General features: G+C 37.6%; 1 protein-coding gene across 1 annotated transcript in view; it reads right to left on the bottom strand.

Moving 5' to 3' along the window:
- ABCA13 (ATP binding cassette subfamily A member 13) overlaps positions 1-24120 on the bottom strand; it is a 408916-nt gene that overhangs the window by 34690 nt on the left and 350106 nt on the right. The window contains exons 56-58 of the mRNA XM_001496546.5: positions 8796-8946; positions 3027-3161; positions 723-826 (exon numbers count right to left, since the gene is read on the bottom strand). Of these exons, the coding sequence (XP_001496596.3) occupies positions 723-826; positions 3027-3161; positions 8796-8946 (390 nt within the window). The remainder of the gene's footprint in view (positions 1-722; positions 827-3026; positions 3162-8795; positions 8947-24120) is intronic.

The raw sequence follows: 24120 nt of genomic DNA, 5'->3' as shown, positions 1-24120 counted from the left end.
TCTGAGCCAGGAGTCTCCTGTCTTCTGTCAGTGCCCATGAAACTAGCATTCCAAGTCACATTTGTTAGCTTGCAAGTAAGGTAGACCCTCAGATGCTTCACAGTTCGTGACATTTAACTCACAGCATATTTTACTTACATGGAGGAAAAAAACAAGTCTAAACTTTAAAGCCTGATCTCCATTATATCTCAGAACTTTTATTAGTCAAATCACATTGTTCACTTTCTATGTGGGTGTTGTATGAAATCTAAGATTCCTATTGCTGTGTGGCCTAGAATGGCATAGCATAAAGTTAAAAACAGGCCAATGATTTTACATTACTAATTACAAGATTACTTCTGTGAGGAAGAAAATATGAGACCAAATTCAGAAACCTGTTAAAGTTTTCATTTCAGCTAACTCTCCTGGTAGCATAACAGGCCTTGGACAGAAAGGAGCTGAAATATGGCTTCAGGAAGACCTGAGGAGGGATACAGCTCTCCAGTAACAATGGAGAGGCAAGGGTGTGGTCTGTGACAGACCACCAGGTTTGGATTTGAGCTCTGCCACCTCCTGGCTGTGTGGCTTTGGTTACCTCACATAATCTCTCTCTGCTTTGGTGTAATGGGGATGACCAATTACATCACCATGATAGTCTGGCTGCAGAGATGAAGGACAATGTGGGTGGCACCATCCCTGGACCTGGAGGCTCCGGGGATGGCCATGAGAGGGGCGTAGCTCACCTGTGGGAGGTCAGCACTACAGCACAACCTTCCCGAACCTCCTTCATTATTGTTTTCCACAGGTACCGCTTAGAGCAGGGATCCATCCCAGAGCTGGGCTCGTCCTGAATGAAAGAAACACACAGTGATGGGCATCAGGAGAACGCACATTGGAATGTATGTATTGCCATATGAGGCCAGGCCCCAGCCAAGAGGAAGTCTCTGCTCTGGCTCTGGCAGGCACCTCTCTGCAGCTACCATACACTGCGCTCAGCAAAGTCGGGGTACATCTTCACATCAACTGAGCGCCCCTTGGTGATCCGGTTAGGCAGGCCGACATTTTCAAAATGCATCCTCAGTCTCTATAAAATTTCAAAATGATATACCCTAGGAAGACATGTGAGAGCAGAAAAAGGCCGCATTTATATGGCAACATCAAGCAAAGTGAACTTTCTTGGAACCTGAAGCTTTCTCCTTCAATAAACACTTAAGCACCTCTTATTTAAGCCACTTCTGAGAGAAATGTTTCTAGACTGTATGATGCATCTCTGTGCTTTTCATAGTCAGGGAGAACTAAACACATTTTTCTTAAAAGCTTAGGGTCATCTACTTCCCTAAAGAAAGAAACAGAAGGGAAATGGATAAAAAATGACACTGAATAGAAAACACCTGGTGTTTCCTGCAAATCAAGTGATGTATGTGTACAGGGATAAAAATAAATAAGCAGAAGGTGTGATCATGCACTGTTCGATGAGAGAGCTGGATGCATAATTCTAAGTTTTCCTGATCCCCACGTTGATGTCTTGTGTGAGAGCCACTAGTCTTCCCTCAGGAGAGAACTCTAAAGTTCCCCAACGAATGTCTTTAACCAGATGCTCTGAACACTCACCATCATCACAGCCACTAAAGCTTATTGGAGGCAACATACTTAATGTGGATTATTTCATGGACTGCTTTCAACAGCTCCAACAGACAGACACTATAATCAGGAGCATTTTCAGGCAAAGAGGAAACATGCATAGAACATGCAAGGCTGCACATGGGGAGTCACAGAAGTGGAATCTGAACCCTGGTAGTTGACTTGAGTCCACGCCTTGAGTGTTATGCCCGAGTCCTGAGCAACCAAAAAGTCAAGGGCAAGGATGCATCAAAGAAGGAGAGAGGGTCTGTGGTGGGCCAGGGACATGCTCCAGGGCAGAGGACCACATCCCAACTTAGGAGATGCGCCAGGCGAGGCCTAGCACAGGGAAATTCTGCTGAAGGTAACAAACAGTTATATCTTGTGAACTCTTTAACACAACCCCGTCTCCTCATGTAAGGAAAAAGTCATTTACAAACTGCAGAATTAAGCACGTGTTTGCTTTTGTTATAAGATTTCAGAATATGGAATTGTGCAATAGTCCTTGATTTTGGAACTTGCCAAAAAGCAAACAGATCAAGTAAAAGGGAAATTCAAGTCAGGTTCCAGAAGACAACCAGTAAATGATGGGGCCATCTTCCAATGCAGGTCTTCTGAATCCCCTCTAACTCCCCCAGTGAAATTCTGTTTCCACTTAATGAACAAGAACAGAAAAAAGAAGAAAAAATTTATTCTGATTCCCACACTTTTCGATGCCCTTCAGAGTCTCCACAAGTGTGAAGGCCTGGATGCACTCCAGCGATTAGAATCCAGTCTATGGCATGCAAACAGCGACTTTTATTTATTGTTTGAATGATATTACTTTTAGCTATTTTCGATATGCAAGACGATTGGCTCTATTGTCAATATATTGGCTCTATTGACAATCAACACCTCCAATTAATGCTTTCATCCAGACAAACAGAATTAACTGTAGTTCCCAGGTAGACTGCAGATGGCTTGGTCTCAAGGCCATTGAATGTGCTCCACTCTCTTGCTGAACACCCTCCCCTCTCCATTATATCCATCCTGCACCCCAACACCCACTCTCAAGATTCACTGCGGACAGTGTCACCACGGCTATGACAATCATATATCTGCAGGTAGAAAAAGACTTAAAAGCAACATGCTAATGGAAGAATATATTGGTTTTCAGATTACGGGTGAATTCTGATATTCCTTTAATGCTAGAATTTTATCGAATCTTCAGTTTGATAAATAAAAGTGACTATCAAAAGATAAAATTTTATTTCTGTAGAATTTCATTGGTATTTTAAATTCTGTTTGGAAATGTTGACTTAGGGCACAAGAAGTTAGTTCAGAGAACTAACGCTGCAAATTTTGAATTTACTCCCCAGAGGAACTCTGATGGGTTAAAGCATTCTATTTGAAGACAACAGCACATCACTGAGATCTCTATAACTCACCAGTAAAAGCAGGTCAGGCTTCCCCAGCAGGGCCAGGGCTGTAGAGAGCTTCCGCTTGGTCCCCCCACTGTATGTGGCCACGAGTTTGTCCACATGGGCTTCCAGGTGTAAGCGCCTCACCAGGTCCCCGGCAACCTGGAAGAGAGTTCTCCATGAACGCACCCCCATTCACCAAGAGGCCCCCCAGACACCTGGCTCTTCCTTCCATGGCCTGTGCTCCCACCTCACACATGCAGTCCAGGGTGGCTCCTGACATACCTCCCTTCACTTCACAACACAGGGACAATTGAGAATGCACAGATGGGGGCTCCGCCTGGACGAAGCTGGGTTTTCTGTGCCTGTGTGTCATCCAAGTGCTGGCCAGAATACTTGGGTCTGGAGCTCAGAAGAGCAGCATGGGCCACCAATAGAGTCAAGCGTGGGCCCAGAGGAATACCCACACTGAGGTGAGCAGGGACAGGTGAGTCAGGATGAGGACTGAGGAGGAACAGAACAGGAACAAAAACCCTTGCACAGAGAGAGAGAGTGAGAGAGAACTTCAAGGGAGCAGAGAATTCAGGAGGGAGTTTCCGTATTCACACAGGAAAGAGGGATCCCCTTTCCAGTGAGAAGCCACTAGAGACTGCACACTCAGAGTTTGGTTTATAAAACAACCGGGGGTGGGGAAAGAAGAGGAAAGTGTTTCTTATGTGTGGCTGTTGGGAACGGTTTTACCAAGTCATGAGGATGATGACTGCACGGCACCAAACACAACGCCCTCGGCCCCAGGGACATTCTGACTCTCCCCAAGTACCCGGGGCATGTTCACACCTTCTTTTTCCTCCTCCACCTTTCAACGCGCCATTTTTTCATGCATCCTCAGAGGCACAGCTCATTTCTTTATCTCTCTTCTGCAGAAATAACTGTCCCCTTCAGTGTATGATCTGTATCTATACACACTTCCACTCAGCACGCCTCTCTGTAATTTGCACCATGCTATATTTTATCTGTTTCCTGTTCTGTCTACTGTGTGGGCTGGTTCCTCTGGGGACCAAGATTGGGTGACTTCTTTGTTCCCAACTCTGCATAATTTAAAAGTTTTGTAAACAGTTTTATTTAACTCTTGTGACTAGAAAGGTAATAATATAGATTTGGTTTTTAGATTTCATCATATAATCCAACTGGTCCAGATCATATCTTAATTTAAATATACGAGAAGTAGGAAAGACTCTGTAGGATCATGGAGATGGACTAATGATTCTGCATACTAAATAACTCAATAAAACATAGTTTAAAATAACGTATATACTTTTTCAGATAAATGCATAAAAGTTGGGATAAAATAATAGTGATAATTACAATGATGAAATATTAAGAAGCTTTGAAAATATTAGGATAATACTTATGCCTCCTAATAAAAACCCTCATCATAAACTGGTCTGTTGCTTTATTTGTGCAGCCTCAAAATAACAAAGAAAGAATTAAGAATTACAAGGACTGGTCTAGTTGTCAAGTAATATAAGGCAGGGAAATGCAGATTTTAAGGCCCAAAAGAGTAATGAAGGTAATCCTGAATCTCCTGGGATCTGCCAAAGAACATCATCTTGAGGGGTCGGTAGTTTGTTCTTATTGAAAATAATAACATTGTTTTTCCCAGATTGGCTTATACAAACCACCCATTTCCACGGCTCCATTTAGTCCAATTATTTCAGTTGACATAAAGTAAGCAAAAACGTATTAAAATAAATAAACAATTGTTCAAACAAAACAATTGATTCAAAACAAGCAAACAAACAAAAGTACTAATGGCAGCGCTAGAGGATGGGTAAAGAGACACAATGGCTGCCTTTCAAGAATTAGGCAGATGATAGACTGTGGCCATTGTTCTTGTCAGAGAGGGTCTTTCAGAAGAATAAGATAAGTCGACTGGTGACTGGTGAACGTTCACAAGAAAGATGAAGGGAGAGGGCAAACGAGGATTCCTGGAAGAGGAGGAACCCACGAAAATGGCAGACTCTGCTAGGAAGTTCACACTTTCTGCAAGGTAATCACTAACAGCTGTGGGGCCAGCAAAAGTGACACTTTGAGAAAATGACATTTTGGGTTATTTTTAGGTCCATAAAAATGACTATAAAAGGTTGAAAATATAGCATGTGTGTATCAGAAAGAAATTTTCATTTCACACCCATCCACCTTATTCAAAGACTAGCAATATGTAAATAAAAGCCGAGAAAAAGAAAAATGAAATAAAAATAATAATAAAAGCACCAATTCTGTAGAAAGGCACTTCAGAAGGATAAGAGAACTTTTGCATAAACTTGCTGAACCATGATTGCTTGTTTTTTATGAAAGAGGAATCATATGTCATGTTTTCCCAGTTTCACAAAAGGCTAAATGTTGCAGCCTGCAAATCCTCCCCTGGACCATAGGAAGGAGTCCAGAAAATACAGGAACAAATGTTTTGGTTTGGTCTAATCCTTTCTGAATGTCATGTTTTCAGAAAACAACTGAAAACGGTCAAATAAGTATTTTGTTGCCGTCTTTCCTACACTCAGGCCTCTTGTCAAAATAATGGCAAACCTAATGCCTTAGCAATTGCCGTTGGCAAAATACTGTCTAAACCCCAAATGTCACAAGTTAATGAAATCTCTCTCTGCTATTACGTATTTTTCTCCCATAAAGTTCTAAAACTTGTACTGCACTTAAGGCAAGAGTTTGGGATTCATTCATGTTTATACGCCCAGTGCCTCATCATATTCAACACATTGGAGGATTTTTGTAAATATCCTGAACCAAAACAAATTGCCTAGAGATTCACATACACATCCACTTGGTTCCAAAGCCAAAGTTTTCTCACTAATACACATGACGGCCACGTCAACATTTTATGTAAGATTAAAGATGAAACTGAAGAGTTAGTAGGAAAAAGGAGCCAAGGATATAAGGCAGAAATGTCTTTCTTCTGACCCTCCATCTATTTCCTCCTGGAAATTCTTTCTTGTCGTAACTTCTAGCTCCTTCCAGAAAAACTGACTGTGAACAGATGAAAACTTAGGATAAAAATCATGTCTGTAGGGAAGATCAGAAGAAATAAGACATGGTATGGATCTCCCTGGTATTTATTTGCAAGTCTTCAAAACAATAAGATGGATAAGGGCCCTACATCTTCTATGCTGGGGAGAACTGAAACACAGAAATCCTAGGCTCACACTCATTGGCAGTGGGGTTTGCTGGTTTGGGGATGGTGCTAACCCTTAACCTATCTTACACATTTCTCTAACATCCCAGAACATGTCACCCCTGTCTCCGGAAAAGTTTTACTATAACTTGATATGATTTTTTGGCCAAGTTAGTTGAATTCAGGCTCAAATACAGTCATTGTACAATACTATGTTGTGTGGATAATGCAGAAAAATTGAAAATCATTGCATTAACCTGCCGAACCTAAATTCAAGCCAAATGAAGAAAGGCATCTTTTTCTCACTTGTTTGGAATTTTGGAAGGTTTGGAGAGGAAGCAATGTGCCTACACATAGAAACGACTGGCTGGCTGGGACCCTGGAGTGCAGATGGGGCATAGTGCAGGGCAGGGTGCTGAGGGGGGAGGGAGGCAGGGGGCTGTGAGGCTGTTGGGAAGGACCTGCCCCTCAAGCACAAGCGGATCTCCTTCTAGAATCATAGAGGGGACAACTGTGGCTGCCCATGTCACAATGAAAACAGATGGCAGCCTAGAGAAGAGAACTGGTATGAGCAGCAGATTCTCCAGAAAAAAATCCCTACCACATCCATGACTTCTGAAGGGTGGGAGGTGAGGCGCACACCCAGGGCCCAACTCCAGTCCTAAGGAGGGTGGACAAGAGGAGCTCCTTGTCAGAGGAGCCTCGTCATAACCCCACACAGTTTCCATTTCTTCAGTCACTAAAGGGGCATAGGAAATAAGACTGAGCTGTTCATGACACTAGAAATCCCATCTTACACAGCGAGAAATCTGAATATTCTAAGCCTCAGGAGAGTGTCCTCAGCAAGAACATCTTAACTGGAGCTGGTTCATCTGATTTCAAACAAAACCCCACCACATTCTAGCCTTGTGACTTGGGTGGGTTTGCTATTCTACCTGTCTCAGCTTCCCCATTTCTAAATAGGGACTAAACATTTTATTTACCTCATATGGTTGCTGTCAAATACTTAGAACAGTGCCTGACTGAGAACAAATACTGAAATAGCAAAAACCATTGCTTTCTGTTATTTTATAATAATCCCTTCTGGTCACCTTGCGATAAGCATGTTAGAATAGACACTCCTGGTTTATATTTCAAACATTTCTAACACTTACAGCAAAGGGAAATTTGCTGTAAAGAGGGCTCACCCCTCTGAGAACACATGAGAAAGTGTGCTGACATCTTAGAAACCTCTGAGCAAGTAGCAATCCTGTCTGCAAAATCAGTTGCAGCTTCATGAACGCAATGAAGCCAGTTCCTAATCGGCAACCATTAAAATAACTTTTCTTAGTGGAGGAGCTCAGGGAAAAGAGTCTTCAAGACAGCTGAGAGTCAGAAGGCAATTGTCCTGGATGACAGGAAGCATCAAGCCTTCCTATATTAACAAGAACTTTTTCAAAGGGCACATTTCCCCCAGGGCCAAGAAAGGGGCCAGCTTATGCTATTTGCCAAGCATCTGCCTCTTTAATCAAAAACTAACGAGGGGGAGCTGACAGAGATAAACACCTATTAAAGACTGAGCCAGCGATTAGTCCTGGATTTCAATAGCTGTTTAACTGCAATAAGCAGCGCTCCTGTTATCTTTGCTTTATTAAGACGGGAGGTGGGTGAGCGGTGAAAGGACTGAGATCCCTCCAAGGATGTGCAGAGATTCTGTTCTAGTTTCACTTAAAGTTACAGAGCATAAATAAGAAATGAGGGCTGAAGCATTACATGACAACACAGAGAATGAATTTTCGTGTTCTAGGGAAGGCAATGGCTGTTGGTTTTGTCTCCTGTGAATCCTAGGATTCTCCATCTCCTGCAGAATCTCATTGAAAATACATCACATAAGCTCCTATTTCAGAATCCAGAAATGCAAGGAGCACCCCAGACTCTCTTCAATGAAGTGCAGAAAAGGTAAAATTGTGCCTTAAGCACCCGCCATTCCAATGGCTTTCCATGTGGAATGTCCTCTGAGCTGTCGGTCAAGGCTGTCGCAACAGGGAGAATGGCAGCTGCCTCTTGCATCCACCTCTCCCTCCTCTCACAGACAGTGATGGGAGTGGAAGGCACCAGGGTGGTCTGCAGCTTCCGCCACTTTTCTATCCTCCTAAGCCCACCCAGGAAGGAGCCCAGGCAGGCAGCTGTCCAACCACTCACCAGGAAGTCATCCTTTCCGATAAAAAGCAACCAAATTCCACCCATAGTTTGAATCCTTCCCTGCAGGTCCTGGGGATACAAAGTCTATGATGTTTGTTCCTGAATACAAAGGACCAACCTGGTAAATGTGAGCAGCACTTGGAGAGGAGACAAAGTGAGGAGAAACAAAGCTGCAAATGATGCTATGCTTTCCCTCCTACCACATGACTTCCTCGCACAGATCTATTTCAAACATGTCGTACAAATAGAACACAAACATGTTTTATTGTGTTTCCTTCAGGATAATAACATTGGAAATATCTTTCAGGTATGTCTATCTATTACTGTGGGTCCTTCTCCTCATGTGGTGACAGAGCTGAGCTGGGACCGCAGGAGTTGGTCAAGCATTCCTCAGTGGGTCTCTTTTTCTGGAAAACCCCAGGGGGCCTTACCTCAGAGATGCATGACTTTGGAATCCCGCGTAGGCTGCAGTAATAATCGAGGTGTTCCCAACCAGTCAGGAGCTCGTCCAGGGCATCCTGCTGGGGACAGTAGCCAATGCGAATGCCTGCTGCGCCAGCAAAAGACAGTTCCACGTCCTCTCTGCGAAGAGAAGAGCAGTAAGGTCCTGAACATTTGACTTCCCAGACAAATATCACCCACTTCTTAAATCTGGCTCATCAATAGGAAGTTCATTGCAGTTTGTCTAACGGAATTAATTAATTCAGGCTGCAGGGATTTCTACCATTAACATTCTGGTGTTTATCCTTCAAGTGTGGCTGTGCTATGTGAGCGCAGGGGGAGGAGTATACAAAATTGTGTCTACTTAAATTTAAAAATACTGTTGTTTTATTTCTAATTTTAACGTTAATACACACTCATCATGGAAAACTGTAAACTACCCAAATGTGACCACATTTAACATTTTGATTTTTTTTCCATTTTCTCATCTCTACCCATTTTTATGTAAATAAAATTGTGTTGACTATAAAGATTCTTAAGAACACTTCAGAATGGAAAACTGCTATATCGTAAGTGGAAAATAATATAAAGAAAGACTTGCTGAGAAATCATGACTGCTACAGAGGCAATTATCATCTCTCAAAAAAGAAAGCCAGTAAATACAGTCATTTAATGGCCATTAATATTTTTATTATAGTAATATATACACGTGGTAACAAGTAAACAATGTAAGAAAACTTGGCTTTGTGTAAAATTTCCATTTCCCCACTTCATTTTGTTTTCTCTATCTAAACCTTGTAAATATTACTCCCTCAAATTTTTTTTCTAAATTTTGTTTAGCAAGATATTTACTTCAGCCTGATCCTTGCTACTTTACAGAAAATATTTTTTTCCATTCAGTCACTGTTAGGAATTTTCTTTATCAGTGTATTTTTAGAGGTTTTACAAGGCATATATCAGTGTGGATCTTTTTCAACAATCTTGCCTGGAATACTAGAATTTTATGAATTATTCCAATATATAACATCAGGCTTTGTTTTGAACCACTGCTTCTGGAAAAATTTCACTCAGTAACTTTTTTTTGTATTCCCCTTTTTGTTTTTTCATGGTGACAAAATACACATAATACAAAATTTGTCATTTTAGCCATCTTAAGGTATAAAACAGTGTTAAATGCATTTGCAACGTTGTGCGACTATCATTGCTATATAGTTCCAGGACATTTTCAATACCCCAAAAGGAAATCCCACATCTATTAATTAGTCACTCTTTCTTTCTCTGTCCCTATTCCCCTCCCCACCCTGCCCGCAACCACTAATCTGCTTTCTGTCTCTAAGGGTTTGCCTACTCTGGATAGTTCGCATAAATCAAATGGTATAATATGTGGCCTTTTGTATCTGTTTCTTTCACTTAGCATGTTTCACTTTTCACTTAGCGAGCTCACCCGTGTTATAGCATGCATCAGGACTTCATTCTGTTTTCTTTTAATGGCAGAAATGCACAGCAGTTATTTAAAAAAAATTCACCACTTCCATTTCATAGATGATAAAACTGAATCCCACAAGATACAGCTGGCCCTGAATTAACTACAGAACCACTTCTAACACCTCCACCCTGCACTGATATGTCTACCGCTTTTAATTCTATGACGCTTATGTAGAAAAGATAAAAGAACAATATTAAAAAGGAAGAGAGGAGACAATTATGTTTGAATCGATAGACTTTAATATTCAGAACAGTTTAGATTTATGGGAAGTTGAACAGAAAGTATACAGAGTTTTAGTAAGTACACTGCCTCATCCAGAGTCACCCGTTATCAACATCTTGCATTAGTGCGGTACTATTGAAAAAATATTGATACTTTTATTAACTAAATTCTGTACTTTACATAATGCTTCACATCTTGTGTTGAACATTGTACAAGTTTTGTCAAATTCATAACGTCATATATCCACAGTATCATACAGAATAGTTTCACTGTCTTCAAAATCCTCTGTGTTCTGCTTATTCATCTCTCCCCTGCTCCTCCCCGGCAGCGCTACCTTTTCCAGAATGTCGCAGAGTTGGAATCAGACAGTATGTAGTCTTTTCAGATTGGCCTCTGTCACTGAGTGGTATGCATTTAGGTTCCTCAATGTCTTTAAATAGCTTAATAGCTCATTTCTTTTTATCTCTGAATAGTATTACATTGTTTGATGTACTACAGTATATTTATTCATTCAACTATGGAAGGGCATCTTGATTGCTTCCAATTTTGGGCAATTATTAATAAAGCTACTGCAAGCATTAATCTACAGGGTTTTTTTGTGGACATAAGTTTTGAAATCATTTGGATATATACCTAGGAGCACTATTGCTAGATTGTATGGTAAGACGATGTTTCGTTTTGTAAGAAACTGGCAAACTGTCTTCCACAGGGGCCGCACCATTCTGCATTCCTGATGAAGAAGAGTTCGTGCTACTCTACATCCTTACCAGCATTTGGTATTGTCGGGATTTTCGATTTTGTCATTTTAATAGATGTGTAGTTGTATATATTTGTTGTTTAAATTTGCAATTTCCTCATGACGTATGATGTTGCACACCTTTTTATATGTTATCTGAACATCCACTTTGGTGAACTATCTGAACATCCACTTTGGTGAATTGTCTGTCCAGATCTTTTTACCATATTCTAATTGGATTATTTGTTTTCTTATTGTTTTGTTATTTGTATCTTTCGCATACAAGTCTTTTATCAGTTATATGTTTTGCAAATATTTTCTCCCAATCTGTGGCTTATTTTTTCATTCCCTTAAAAGTACCTTTCACAGAGCAGAATTTTTTTCTAATGAAATCCAACTTATTCTTGGACTCATGTGTTAATCAGTATGCCATTTAATATCCAAATATTTTGGGATTTTCCAGCTATCTTTCTTTTATTTCTAGTTTAATTTTGTTGTAACCTGAGACCATACTTTGTATGATTTCCTCATTTTTAAATTTCTAAGGCGTGTTTTATGGCCTAGAATGTGGTCTATCTTTATGAATGTTCCATGCGAGCTTTCTAAGAATATGTATTCTGCTACTGTTAGACAAAGTATTCTATAAATGTCAATCAGATCTAGTTGATTAATGGTGGTGTTTAGTTCAACTAGATCTTTGCTCATTTTCTGCCTGCCAGATCCATCAATTACTTATAGAGGAATGTTGAAGTCTCCAACTATAATAGTGGATCCAAATATTTCTCCTTGCAGTTCTATCAGTTTTTACCTCACATATTTTGACACACTGTTGTTAGGTTTATACACATGAGGGTTATTAAATCTTTTTGGAGAATTGATCCCTTTATCATTATGTAAAGTCTCACTTTATCCCTAAAAATCCTCCTTACTCTAAAGTCTGCTTTGTTTGACATTAATGTGGCTACTCCAGCTTTCTATTAATTAGTGTTATCATGGTGTATCTTTCTCCCCACCTTTACTTTTCATCTCTCTGAGTCTTTATACTTAAACTGGGGTTCTTTAGACAACATGTAGTTGGATCTTGTTTTTTCATCCACTCTGATAATCTGCCTTTTAATTGGTATATTTAGACTATTACATTTAAAGTGATTCTTGATATAATTGGATTAATATCAGCTATATTTGTAACAGTTTTCTATTCATTGCCCTCGTATTTTTCTCCCTTTCATCTTCTACTCTATTTCTACCATCTCTGGTTTTAGTTGAGCATTTTTTTAATTCCATTTTCTCTCCTATCTTAACATATCAGTTATACTTGTTTTTAAAAATTTTTAGTAATTATTCTAGAGTACACAATATACATTTACAACTATTCCAAGTTGACTTTCAAATAAAAATAAACAAGAAATACCTTAAAACAGAGTATCCCCAATTCTTCCTTCCTATCGCTTATAATATTGCTGCTACTCATTTCATTTAGCCATAAGCTTTAATAGCTGACTGCATTGTCGCTATTTTAAACAAACTGTCGCTTAAGAGATCAACTAAGAATAAGAAATATAAAAGATTTTCTTTTATCTTCATGTATTCCTTCTCTAAGTTCTTTTGTTTATGTAGATCTGTGTTTCTGACCTATACCTTTCCCTTCCTTCTGAAGAATTTCTTTAAAGATTTCTTGCAAGACTGGTCTATGGGCAATAAATCCCCTCCATTTTTCTTTGTCTAAGAAAGTTTTTATCTCTCCTTCATTTTTGAGGGATAATTTCACTGGATCCAGAATTCTACATAAGTGGTTATCTTTATTTGAACACTTTAGGTATTTTACTCCCTCTCTTCTTTCTTACTTGATTTCTGATGAGAAGTCCAATGTAATTCTTTTTCTTCTTTTTTTGAGGAAGATTAGCCCTGAGCTAACATCTGCCATCAATCCTCCTCTTTTTGCTGAGGAAGACTGGCCCTGAGCTAACATCCTTGCCCATCTTCCTCTTCTTTATATGTGGGACGCCAACCACAGCATGGCTTGCCAAGCAGTGCCGTGTCCACACCCAGGATCTGAACCGGCGAACCCCAGGCCGCCAAAGCAGAATGTATGCACTTAACCACTGAGCCACAGGCCGGCCCCCAATGTAATTCTTATCCTTGTTGCTCTGCAGCAAAGTTACCTGCCACCTATCCTGGCTTCTTTGAAGATTTTCTCTTTGTCTTTGATTTTCTGCAATTTGAAGATCATATGACTAGGTGTAGACTTTTTTGGTACTTATCATATTTGGTATTCTCTAAGCTTCTTGAATCCGTGCTTTCTTATTTGTCATAAATTTCAAAAAAAATCTGTAATTATTACTTCAAATATTTCTTCTATTCTTTCTCAGTTTCTTTCTTCTCTGGTATGACTGTTATGCATATGCTACATGTTTTGAACTATCCCACAGCAATTTGATATTCCATTCTATTCTCTTCATTCTTTTCTGTCTTTACATTTTAGTTTTGAAAGTTTCTATCAACGTACTGGCAAGTTCACTGATTCTTTCCTCATCAACTATCCAGTCAACTGATGAGCTCATCAAAGGCATTCTTCACTTGTATTACAGTGTTCTTTATTTTGAACATTTTCTCATTCTTATAGTTTCCATTTCTCTGCTCACATTACCCTTCTATTCTTGCATATTGTCCACTTTTCTCAGTAGAGTCCTTAGCATATCAATCATAATTATTTTAAATCCTCAATCTAATATTTATGAGTTCTTTGCCATATCTAAGTATAGTTTTGAAGTTTGTTTTGTCTCTAGAGAATGTGTTTTATTGTCTTTTAATGTGCCTTATAACCTTTTGTTGAAAGCTGGACATGATATATCAGATTAAAAGAATTCAATAGATGTGTGTTTAGTGTGAGGTTTTATGTTTATCTGGCTAGGAGTTAGGTTGCATTTACTGTTTTCTGTAGCTCTGGTGTCAGAGGCTAAATTTCCTTAAGTGTCTGTTTTTATATCCCCTGTTGTCTTTTAGTTTCCTTAGAGAGTACTTTATAAATAGGATCTGAGGCTTGAGTTCTTTTAGCTGTGATTCTCTGTTATTATACAAGAGCCCTACTGATGTGCGGTAAGTAGTCGGGGAGGGGAAGTGTTCTATAATCTTATAATTAGGGCTCAGTCGTACAGTGATTCTGAGTTAGGTACTTCCCTTCCCCACATTGAAGGCTAGAGGGGACTGGAGTCAGGTGTTTCCCTTCTCCCAGGTTTGTTAGGTATTGGTAAAACTTCAGTCGATTAGAGTCTGGTAAAATATTTTCCCATTTATGAGAACAGAGACCTCTGGACATATTTCAAAAATGATTACTCTTATCCTCCCCCTTGAAAGCACAGAGATTTTTCTCCAAAACAGTGAGAACTTCATGAGTTTCCCAGAGGTAAAACTCACACAAGGTACAGGGCCCCTGAAATTGGGTCTGCTTGATATTTTTAACTCTCAAGCTAGCTCACACTGAATTTCCAGCAATTCATCAATTACAGTTTAAGTACTCCTCCTTATACTTGCTCCAGCTGGGGCTTTGTTCCTAGGCTCCTGCTCCTGGTGAATGGTGATGCTCTGTATCCACCTGACTGTCTCTCTGGTTGCACGGGCAGAAGTTTTCCTGTGACCTCAGTTATCTGACAGATCTAAGGAGAGATGTTTATTTTTAGTTTGTTCATCTAGTTTTTTGTTGTGAGGATGTGAGTGATGACTTCTAAACTCTCACAAGTTGGACCACAACCTGGGATCAAAGTTTCTCTTTCTTACTCTTAGAGTTTTGTTTCATTTTTTTGATGTTCCCCATCCCTCCCCCTTCGGAAGAACTTTGAATTTTTAATCTGCCTCTCATTCTCTGTATTATCTACCATTCTCATACTCATAAATTAAATGGTCTTTTCATTTACACTCTGGAAGAATTTCTCCAGTGCATTCCTAACATCATAATTTAATATTCTGTACATTTAACTTTGCTCTTGTAAGTTACAAATACATCAGAAAACTGTGTACTTTGTTTCTTTTATAATAGTTCATATCACATTCATGTTCTTTTGTCTTTTAAATTCAGTGATAGCATTTGTCATAAATATTTTTAAATTTATGCCATACAATTTTACCTTTTCAAATCCTAAGTGTACCAATTTATATGTTTTAGAATTTTGTTAAAATTTTGTAAGTCATAATTTCAATGTACAATTTTCACAGTTCTACTCTTTCTTTTGTGTTTCAATCTGTTTTTGTACAATAATGTTCATGATGTGCACATCTTGGAGTTTACACACTCTTGCATAGGGCAAGAATTGGCTGTTGTAAAAAAATAAAATAAAAAATGTTGGCAAGGACATGGAAAAATTGGAATCCCTGTGCACTGTTGTTCAGAATATCAAAAGGTGTAGGCACTACGGAAAACAATATAGCATTCCCTCAAAAAATTAAAAATAGAATTACCATATGACCCAGCAATTCTACTTCTAAATACATACTCCAAATAATTGAAAGCAGGAACACACACAGACATTCACACATCCATGTTCATAGCAGGATTATTCACAATAGCTAAAAGGTAGAAGCAACCCAAGTCCATTGGAATAAATTTATAAACAAAATGTGGCATGTCATACAATGGAATATCTTTTAGCCTTATAAGTAAAGAAATTATCACACTTGCTACAACATAGATGAAACTTAAGGAAATTATGCTAAGTGAAATAAGCCTGTCACAGATAGACAAATACTGTAGGGTTCTTGTTATATGATGTACGTAAAGGAGTCAAATTCATAGAGATGGAAAGTAGAACTGTGTTTGCTACGGGCTAGGGGGAGGAGGATATAGAGAGTTTTACACAGGTTAGAGTTTCAGTTTTGCAAGATCAAAAAGTTTTAGTAAATGGTTGCACAACAATGTGAATATACTTAATACTGAGCTGTACTCCTAAAAATGTTTAAGATGGTAAATTTTATGCTATACGTGCTTTACAACAATTAAAAAAAGACATACGATGCAAACAATATCCAAAATAATGTTGGAGTAGCTATATTAATATCAGACAAAGTAGACTGTAATATAAAACTTGATAGTAGAAACACAGAAAAACTTTTTATAATAATAAAGGTATCAATTCCTTAGGAAGACATAACAATCATTACCATGTTTTCACCTAAGAACAGAGTCTCATAATACATGAAGAAAAATTGACAGAATTAAAGGATAAATAAACAATTCAACAATAACAGTTGGAATCTTCAATACATCAGAATTCAATAATGGATAGAAAAACCAGGCAGAGAACCAAGAAGGATACAGAATACTTGAACAACACTGTAAATGAACTAGACCTAAGAAACATTTATGGAACTTTCCACCCAACAATAGTATAATGAACATTCTTCTCTACTGCACATGGAACAATCCATAAAACAAATCTCAATACATTTTAAAAGATTGAAACATACAAAACAGTTTCTCTGACTACAATGGAATGAAATTAGAAATCAGTAACACAAGGAAGTTTGCGGGAACCACAAATATGTGGAAATAACATGTTCTCAAATAACCAATAGGTGAAAAGAGAAATTGAAGGAAAATTAGAAAATACTTGCAGATGAACAAAACAAATACACAACATACAAACACTTATGGGGTTCAGCTAAACGAGTACGTACAGGGAAAGATATAGCTGTAATATCTGTATTAAAGAAAACCTGTTTCAAAACAACCACCTAACTATTTCCTTTAAGAAATTAGAGAAAATATGGCAAACTAAAACAAAAGCAATCAAAAGGAAGGAAATAAAACTGGAACAGAAATTAATGAAAAAGAACATAGAAAATAACAATACAGAACTTCAACAAAACTAAAGGTTGATTCTTTGTAAAAAATCAACAAAATCTACAATTCTTTGGCAAGACAGACTAAGAAAAAAGAGAGAAGAGATTCAAATTATTAAAGTCAAGAATAAAAGAGGACACATTACTTCCACCCTTTCAGAAACACAAAAGTTTATAAGGGAATGCTAGAAATAATTGTATGCCAAAAAATTAGAACCCGCCTCATCCTATATATAAAAATCAACTCAAAATGGATCAAAGGTCTAAATGTAAGAGCCAAAACTTTAAAAGTCCTAGAAGAAAACATGTATATAAATCTTCTTGACCTTAGATTAGGCAATAGCTTCTAGATATGACACAAAAAGCATAAACCACAAAAGAAAAGATAGAATCTATCTAGACTCCACCAAAAAACTCTTAGAACTAATAAATAAATTAAGTAAAGCTGCAAGATACAAAGTCAATATTAAAAAATCAGTTATGTTTCTATACACTAACAACAAATTATAAGAAAGAGAAATTAAGAAAATCCCATTTACGATTGCATCAATAAAATAAAATACTTAGGAATAAATTTACCCAAGCAGGTGAAAGATCTGTACACTGAAAGCTATAAGACATCAAGGAAAGAAATTGAAGAAGACACAAATAAATGGAAGTATATTCCATGTTCCTGAATTGGTAGAATTAATATGGTTAAAACGTCCATACTACTGTAAGAAACTTACAGATTCAATGCAATCCCTAATATTGGACAGCCAGGTGCAAAAGAGTGAAACTGGACTCCTATCTTACACCGTATACAAAATTAGACTCAAATGGATTAAAGACTTGAATGTAAGACCTGAAACCTTAAAACTTCTCAAAGAAAACATAGAGGTAAGCTCCTTGACATTGTTCTCGGCAAGGATTTTTTTGAACTTGACAGCAAAAGCAAAAGCAATGAAAACAAAAACAGACAAGTGTAACTTCAGCAAACTAAATAGCTTCTGCACAGCAAAGGAAACCATCAACAAAATGAAAAGGCAACCTACAGAATGGGAGGAAATATTTGCAATCATATACCTGATAAGAGTTTATTATCCAAAATATGTAAAGAATTCACACAACTCAATAGCAAAAAGCGAAGAATCTGACTAAAAAATGGGCAGAGGACCTGAACAGACATTTTTCTAAAGAAGGCATACAAATGCTGAACAGGTACATGAAAAGGTGCTCAACATCACTACTCCTCAGGGAAATGTAAATCAAAACCACAATGAGATATCACCTCACACCTGTTGGAATCGCTGTCATCAAAAAGACAAGAGACAACAACCGTTGGTGAGGCTGTGGAGAAAAGTGACCCTTGTGCACTGTTGCTGGATGTGTAATTTGGCACAGCCACTATGGGAAACAGTATGGAGGTTCCTCAAGAAATTAAAAATAGAACTACGATATCTTCCAGCAATGGCACTTTTGAGTATGTAGCCAAAGGAAATGACAACAGGATCTCAAAGAGGTATCTGCTCTCCCATGTTCATTGCAGCATTATTCCCAATAGCCAAGACATGGAAACAAATCTAAGTGTCCATCAATGGATGAGTGGATAAAGAAGATGTGGTCTATATATACAATAGCATATTATTTAACCATGAGAAAGAAGGAAATCCTAGAAGGACCTGCAACTAAGATATACAACTATGTACCAGGGGGATTTGGGGAGATAAAGCAGGAAAAAAAAAAAAAAAAGATTGGAAGCAGTTGTTAGCTCAGGTGCCGACCGATCTTTAAAAAATAAATAAATAAAAGAAGTAAAAATCCAGACTCATGGAAACAGAGAGTGGAAAAGTGGTTTCCAAGGGTTAGGGAGTAGGGGAAATAAGGAGAGTTTGGTAAAAGGGTACAAACTTTCATCTGTAAGATGAATGAGGTTTGAGGATCTAATGTATTACATGGTGACCATAGCTAATAACTATAGTTGAAATCTGCTAAGAGTAGAACTTAAATGCTCCCACACACAAAAGGAGATGAATATGTGAGGTGACAGATATTTTAATTAATTGAATGGGAGGAATTCTTTCACAATGTATATGTATGTCATATCATCATTTATACTTTAAATATTTTACAATTTTGTCAATTATACCTCAAAAAAGCTGAAAAAATACAAAAAAAGATAAATTGCACATCAGCAAAATTTAAAATTTTTGTACTCCAAAGGACACTATCAAGAAAATAAAAAGACAACCTATACAAATGGAGAACATTTTTATAAATTATATATCTAATAAATGACTTATTACAGACTATATAAACAACTCTGACAAGACAGTAATAAAAACACAAATAACCCAATTTTAAAAATGGTCAAAGGATCTGAATATATATTTCTCCAGAGAAGATGTACAAATAGCTAATAAGTGTAGGAAAAAAAATGGTCAGCATCATTAGTCATTAGAGAAATGCAAATCAAAACTACAATGAGGTACCACTTTACACACACTAGGATGGCTATAATCAAAAAGATGGACAATAATAAGTGTTGGTGAGGATGTGGAGAATTGGAACCCTCATAAATTACTGTTGGGAATATAAAATGGTGCAGCTGTTTTGGAAAGCAGCTTGACAGGTCCTCAAATGCTGTACTTAGTTATGCAATCCAGTATTTCCACTCCTGTTATAAATTTAAAAGATCTGAAAACATATATCCATGAGAAAATGAGTACATTACTGTTCATAGAAGCATTTCTCACAACAGTAAAAAAGTAGAAACAACCTAAATGTCCATCAATTGATAAATGGACAAACAAAATTTGGTATAGTCATACAATTGAGTATTTATTCAGTCATAAAAGGGAATAAAGTATGGATACATGCTAAAACACAGATGAACTTTGAAAACATTACGCTAAATGAAAAAAACGAAACACAAAAGGTCACATATTGTTTGATTCCATTTATAAGAAATATTCAAAATAGGCAGATCCATAGAGACAGAAAGCAGATTAATGGTTGTCAAAGGCTAGGGGGAGGGGGACAATACTGAATGACTGCTAATTGGTACAGGATTTCTTTTGAAAGTGATGGAACTGTTATGGAATTAGACAGTGGAAATACCTGCATAACTTTGTGAATATACTAAAAATTACTGAATTTTTACACTTGAAAGTGTAAATTTGATGTTATGTGAATTATATCTCATCAAAACAGTTTAATATCTACAAAAGCTGAAAAGGCACATGCTCTATGGATGCAATTTTATTTCGTAATATGTATACAACCTAAATGCCTTCATATGCTCACCAACAAAAAGAACATTCATAGCTCGTATCTGCCAATACTAACCAGAGAACAAACTACTGAAACATGTAACATGTAACAATAAGGATGCATCTCACAAACATGATACTGCCAGAAAGAAGCCACTCACCAAAGAGGAGACACTGTATGATTCCATTTAACTAAAGTTTACAAACAGGCAGAATTAATTTATGGTGATAAAAGTCAAAAGAGTGTTTATCTTTAGTGTGGATGGGGTCTTGACTGAGACAGTTCATGATGGGGGCTTCTGGGTCCCAGCAATTATCTGTTTCCTAGGGATGGTTTTGTGGGTGGGCTAATGATGACAATTCATCAAGCCTTACACTCGTGATTTTTAGGTATTATATACCTCAATTTAAAATTTATATTTTAAAAATTGCTGTTAATCTGTACACATTAATTTATAAAATTCCTAACACAGTTTTTAATGTTTATAAATGTTTTATCTAGATCCTGCTGGAATGCGTTTTCATGGTCTCCTAACAAATTTCCCCATCTCAACTAGCTCTGACAATTCAAAGATATGACACTTACATTTAAACGTTCTAAACCATTTAAAGATATGAAATATCACTTTAAATTATCTTCTCATTGTTCAGAGGCCCCAGGACACTTTCTGCCTCTGTGTTGCATTGCGCACGCATGTGTTTGTTCCTTTCCAGTTGTTATCTTTGAACTTCAGAAGAGATGAATAATTCAGAACAGGTGAATAAGGGCAGACTGGGGATGTGGGGATTCAACGACAGAAAGAGTCCGATGTCTTCCCATCTTCAGAACTGCTCATCAACCCAATGCAGCGATGGCTGCCTAATTTCTAGTTACACAGGAGTTATATTTTTTCTCAATTTTATTGACATATAATTGGTATACAGCACTATGTAAGTTTAAGGTGTACAGCATAATGATTTGACTTACATATATTGTGAAATTATTACTACAAGTTTAGTTAATATCCATCATCTCATATAGATACCAAAAAAAAGGAAAATGAACGTTATTTTTTTCCTCCCAATGAGAACTCTCAGAATTTACTCTCTTAACAGCTTTCCTACATACCATACAGTAGTGTCAATTATAGTCATCATGTTGTACATTACATCCCTAGTACTTATTTATCTTATAACTAGAAGTTCGTACCTTTTGACCACTTTCCTCCAATTCCCCAGCCCCTCACACTCTGTCTCTGGTAACCACAAATCTGATCTCTTTTTCTATGAGTTTGGTTTTTGTCTTTCTGTTGTTTTGTTTTGTTTTTTTAAATTGTTGTTTGCTTTCTTTTAATTCCACATATAAGTGAGATAATACAATATTTGTCTGACTTATTTCACTTAGCATGGTGCCCTCAAAGTCCACTCACATTGTCACAAGTGGCAAGATTTCTTTCATTTTATGGCTGAATAATATTCCATTGTGTGTGTGTATATATATATGCACAGGAGTTATATTTTGTAACTAAGGACAGGATTTCACAATGGAGTGAAATGAAGAGCCTTCTCCTCTACTTTCAGAGCAGGGCATCTTTTGCTTGCTGTGCAATTAAAATGTTTGCATTTGCTTTGTAGTTAGTAGAAACCAGCTCCTCACTCAAATCTTGCACATAGAATATGAGTTATATAGTTTTTGTCATGAATCAACATCTATCACTGTAGATGGTTTAGTAGAATGTTTGCAGAGAGGAGCCAGGGGCTCCTGAAGCACAGTGGAGCCAGGTACTCAAATAGCATCAAAGACATATCAAGTCGAAGCAGATTGTGGTTTCCTAGCTCTTTTTGATTAGTTGCTCTATTCTACAGGTAAAAATATTTATCAACATTTGGGGGAAAATAAGGCCCTAGAGAGATCAACCTGAGACACTGAAGTTTATGTGAACAAGACCCATTGTCAGTGGTGTCGTGTTATAATCCAATGGAGACACTAAGTGTGCATGGCCTTGTGGAAATCTGCACACCAAAGGAGGTCATATGATAATGAGGCTTTGGAATAAGGCAAGAGTGGAATATCTGAACCAGACCTCACTCTAACTGACCTAGAAGAAGATGAGCCCGTGGATATTTATCTTCTAACAAGTCTCTGAGTGATGCTGCCAAACATTTTCTAAATCAAAGTCACTGTCAATCACATTTATGTGTTATTAGAAACTGTTCACACCTATTTTATAGTTTCCACACATTTGCGTCTCAGTTATCCCAACCTAATAAAGACGGTCATAACATTCTGTATGCGTCATGCTTCAGCACCTCTTGGAAAAGCAAGACATTTTTCAGCCCAGGATCTGACATAAAAATGAACTTCAAGTGGCTTTTACCATGATGCATGCTGACTAGGTTTTTTTTCCTCTTTATTTAATGATATAACAGATCAAGAAATTCTGGAAATTAAATAAAATACTTGGAGCACTCTGAGAGGTCTTTGGCAAGCCAATGTTCTAACGTTTGAAAAGGTTTTAACTAGGCCCCACTTTTCACTGCTGGCATTTAATTTCCTTTGTATTATCAGCAGTCTGTAAGCTGACAAAACAGGTCAAAGAAAGAACTATTCAGTGGCCATAGTTTGATTTGCCTTCCAGTCAGTATCTTAAAGCTGTTTGTCTTCAAACTGCTTTGTGCTTTGCTGCCACTGTCCACACTTCATTGCAGAGGTCACCTGCTAAGTCACTCACGTCCTATCATCAGGTGAGAGCAGGGCTGCTTCCACAACTGGCTCCCAAATAAATGAATGGTTTATAAGGGGGTCTCATCAGCTCTTGGACATGAGCCATGTATCAGGAGAAGCCCCTGAACCCATGAATAAATCCAATAGCTGGATTTCGGGGAGCTGCACCCTCCATAACAAGTTGACATAGTTTTTGAAAGAATATGATGCTGCCATGTTTGTTTGTTTGTTAAAGATGTATCCATAAGATGTTTTTACTTCCCTCTCTGAAGGGTAGAATAAGCTCATTCCCAGGTTTAAACCCACATACAGACACATGCCACGTATGCTCCCATCTAACACAGGCGCAATTCTCGCAGGAACTTCAGATTGGTATTTAAACAGAAGGACACTCACAGCAGAAGAGAACATGGTCATTCTTGTAGGGGCTACTGAAACCATGATTTTTATTTATTTTTATTTCCCTCTTTGTGCTTGACTAAGGGAGAAGCCGCAAACCAGATTAAATAATGTCCTTTCAAAACAGTAAAATTATACATCACCATATTTTCATACTACTGAGATTTTGCCTTCTTGCCCATCAAGAAAATGTTACAAATTTCTGGGAAAAAAATGGTTCATTAAACTACATGTATTCCTTGTGCATAGCAGCTGCTGACGTTCTAGTCTAATAATTTATTCAAGGAAGAGATGAGTGAATATATCAAAGGCTTGTTTCTAAAGAACAAATGGTGGCTTCTGCTTATCACCTGTTCTACTGTCACTCAGACATCTCTTGATATTTCTTTAGTTTGGTATGCAATCATTTATGATGCCTACAGGTCCATTTTTGGAAACTATCCAGAAATGATTAGCACCTTTACCAAATGCAACTTTTTTCCAGGTCAATGTTAAAGGTTAAGTGAAGCCATTAGCAAGTTCACAAAATCAGGATAATAAATATGAGTGTCACTGATTCATATGACAATTATCTGTAATATATCTTGCAAATATTTGTATGTATGTGGGCTCAAATTCTTTAAATACATAAATAATGCCATAATAGATATTGTCAGGAAGAGTTTGATAACTTTAATCATTTCAA

The sequence above is a fragment of the Equus caballus genome, chromosome 4, assembly GCF_041296265.1.
Source record: "Equus caballus isolate H_3958 breed thoroughbred chromosome 4, TB-T2T, whole genome shotgun sequence".
Lineage (NCBI taxonomy): Eukaryota > Metazoa > Chordata > Mammalia > Perissodactyla > Equidae > Equus > Equus caballus.
This window is presented reverse-complemented; position numbering and strand designations above follow the sequence as displayed.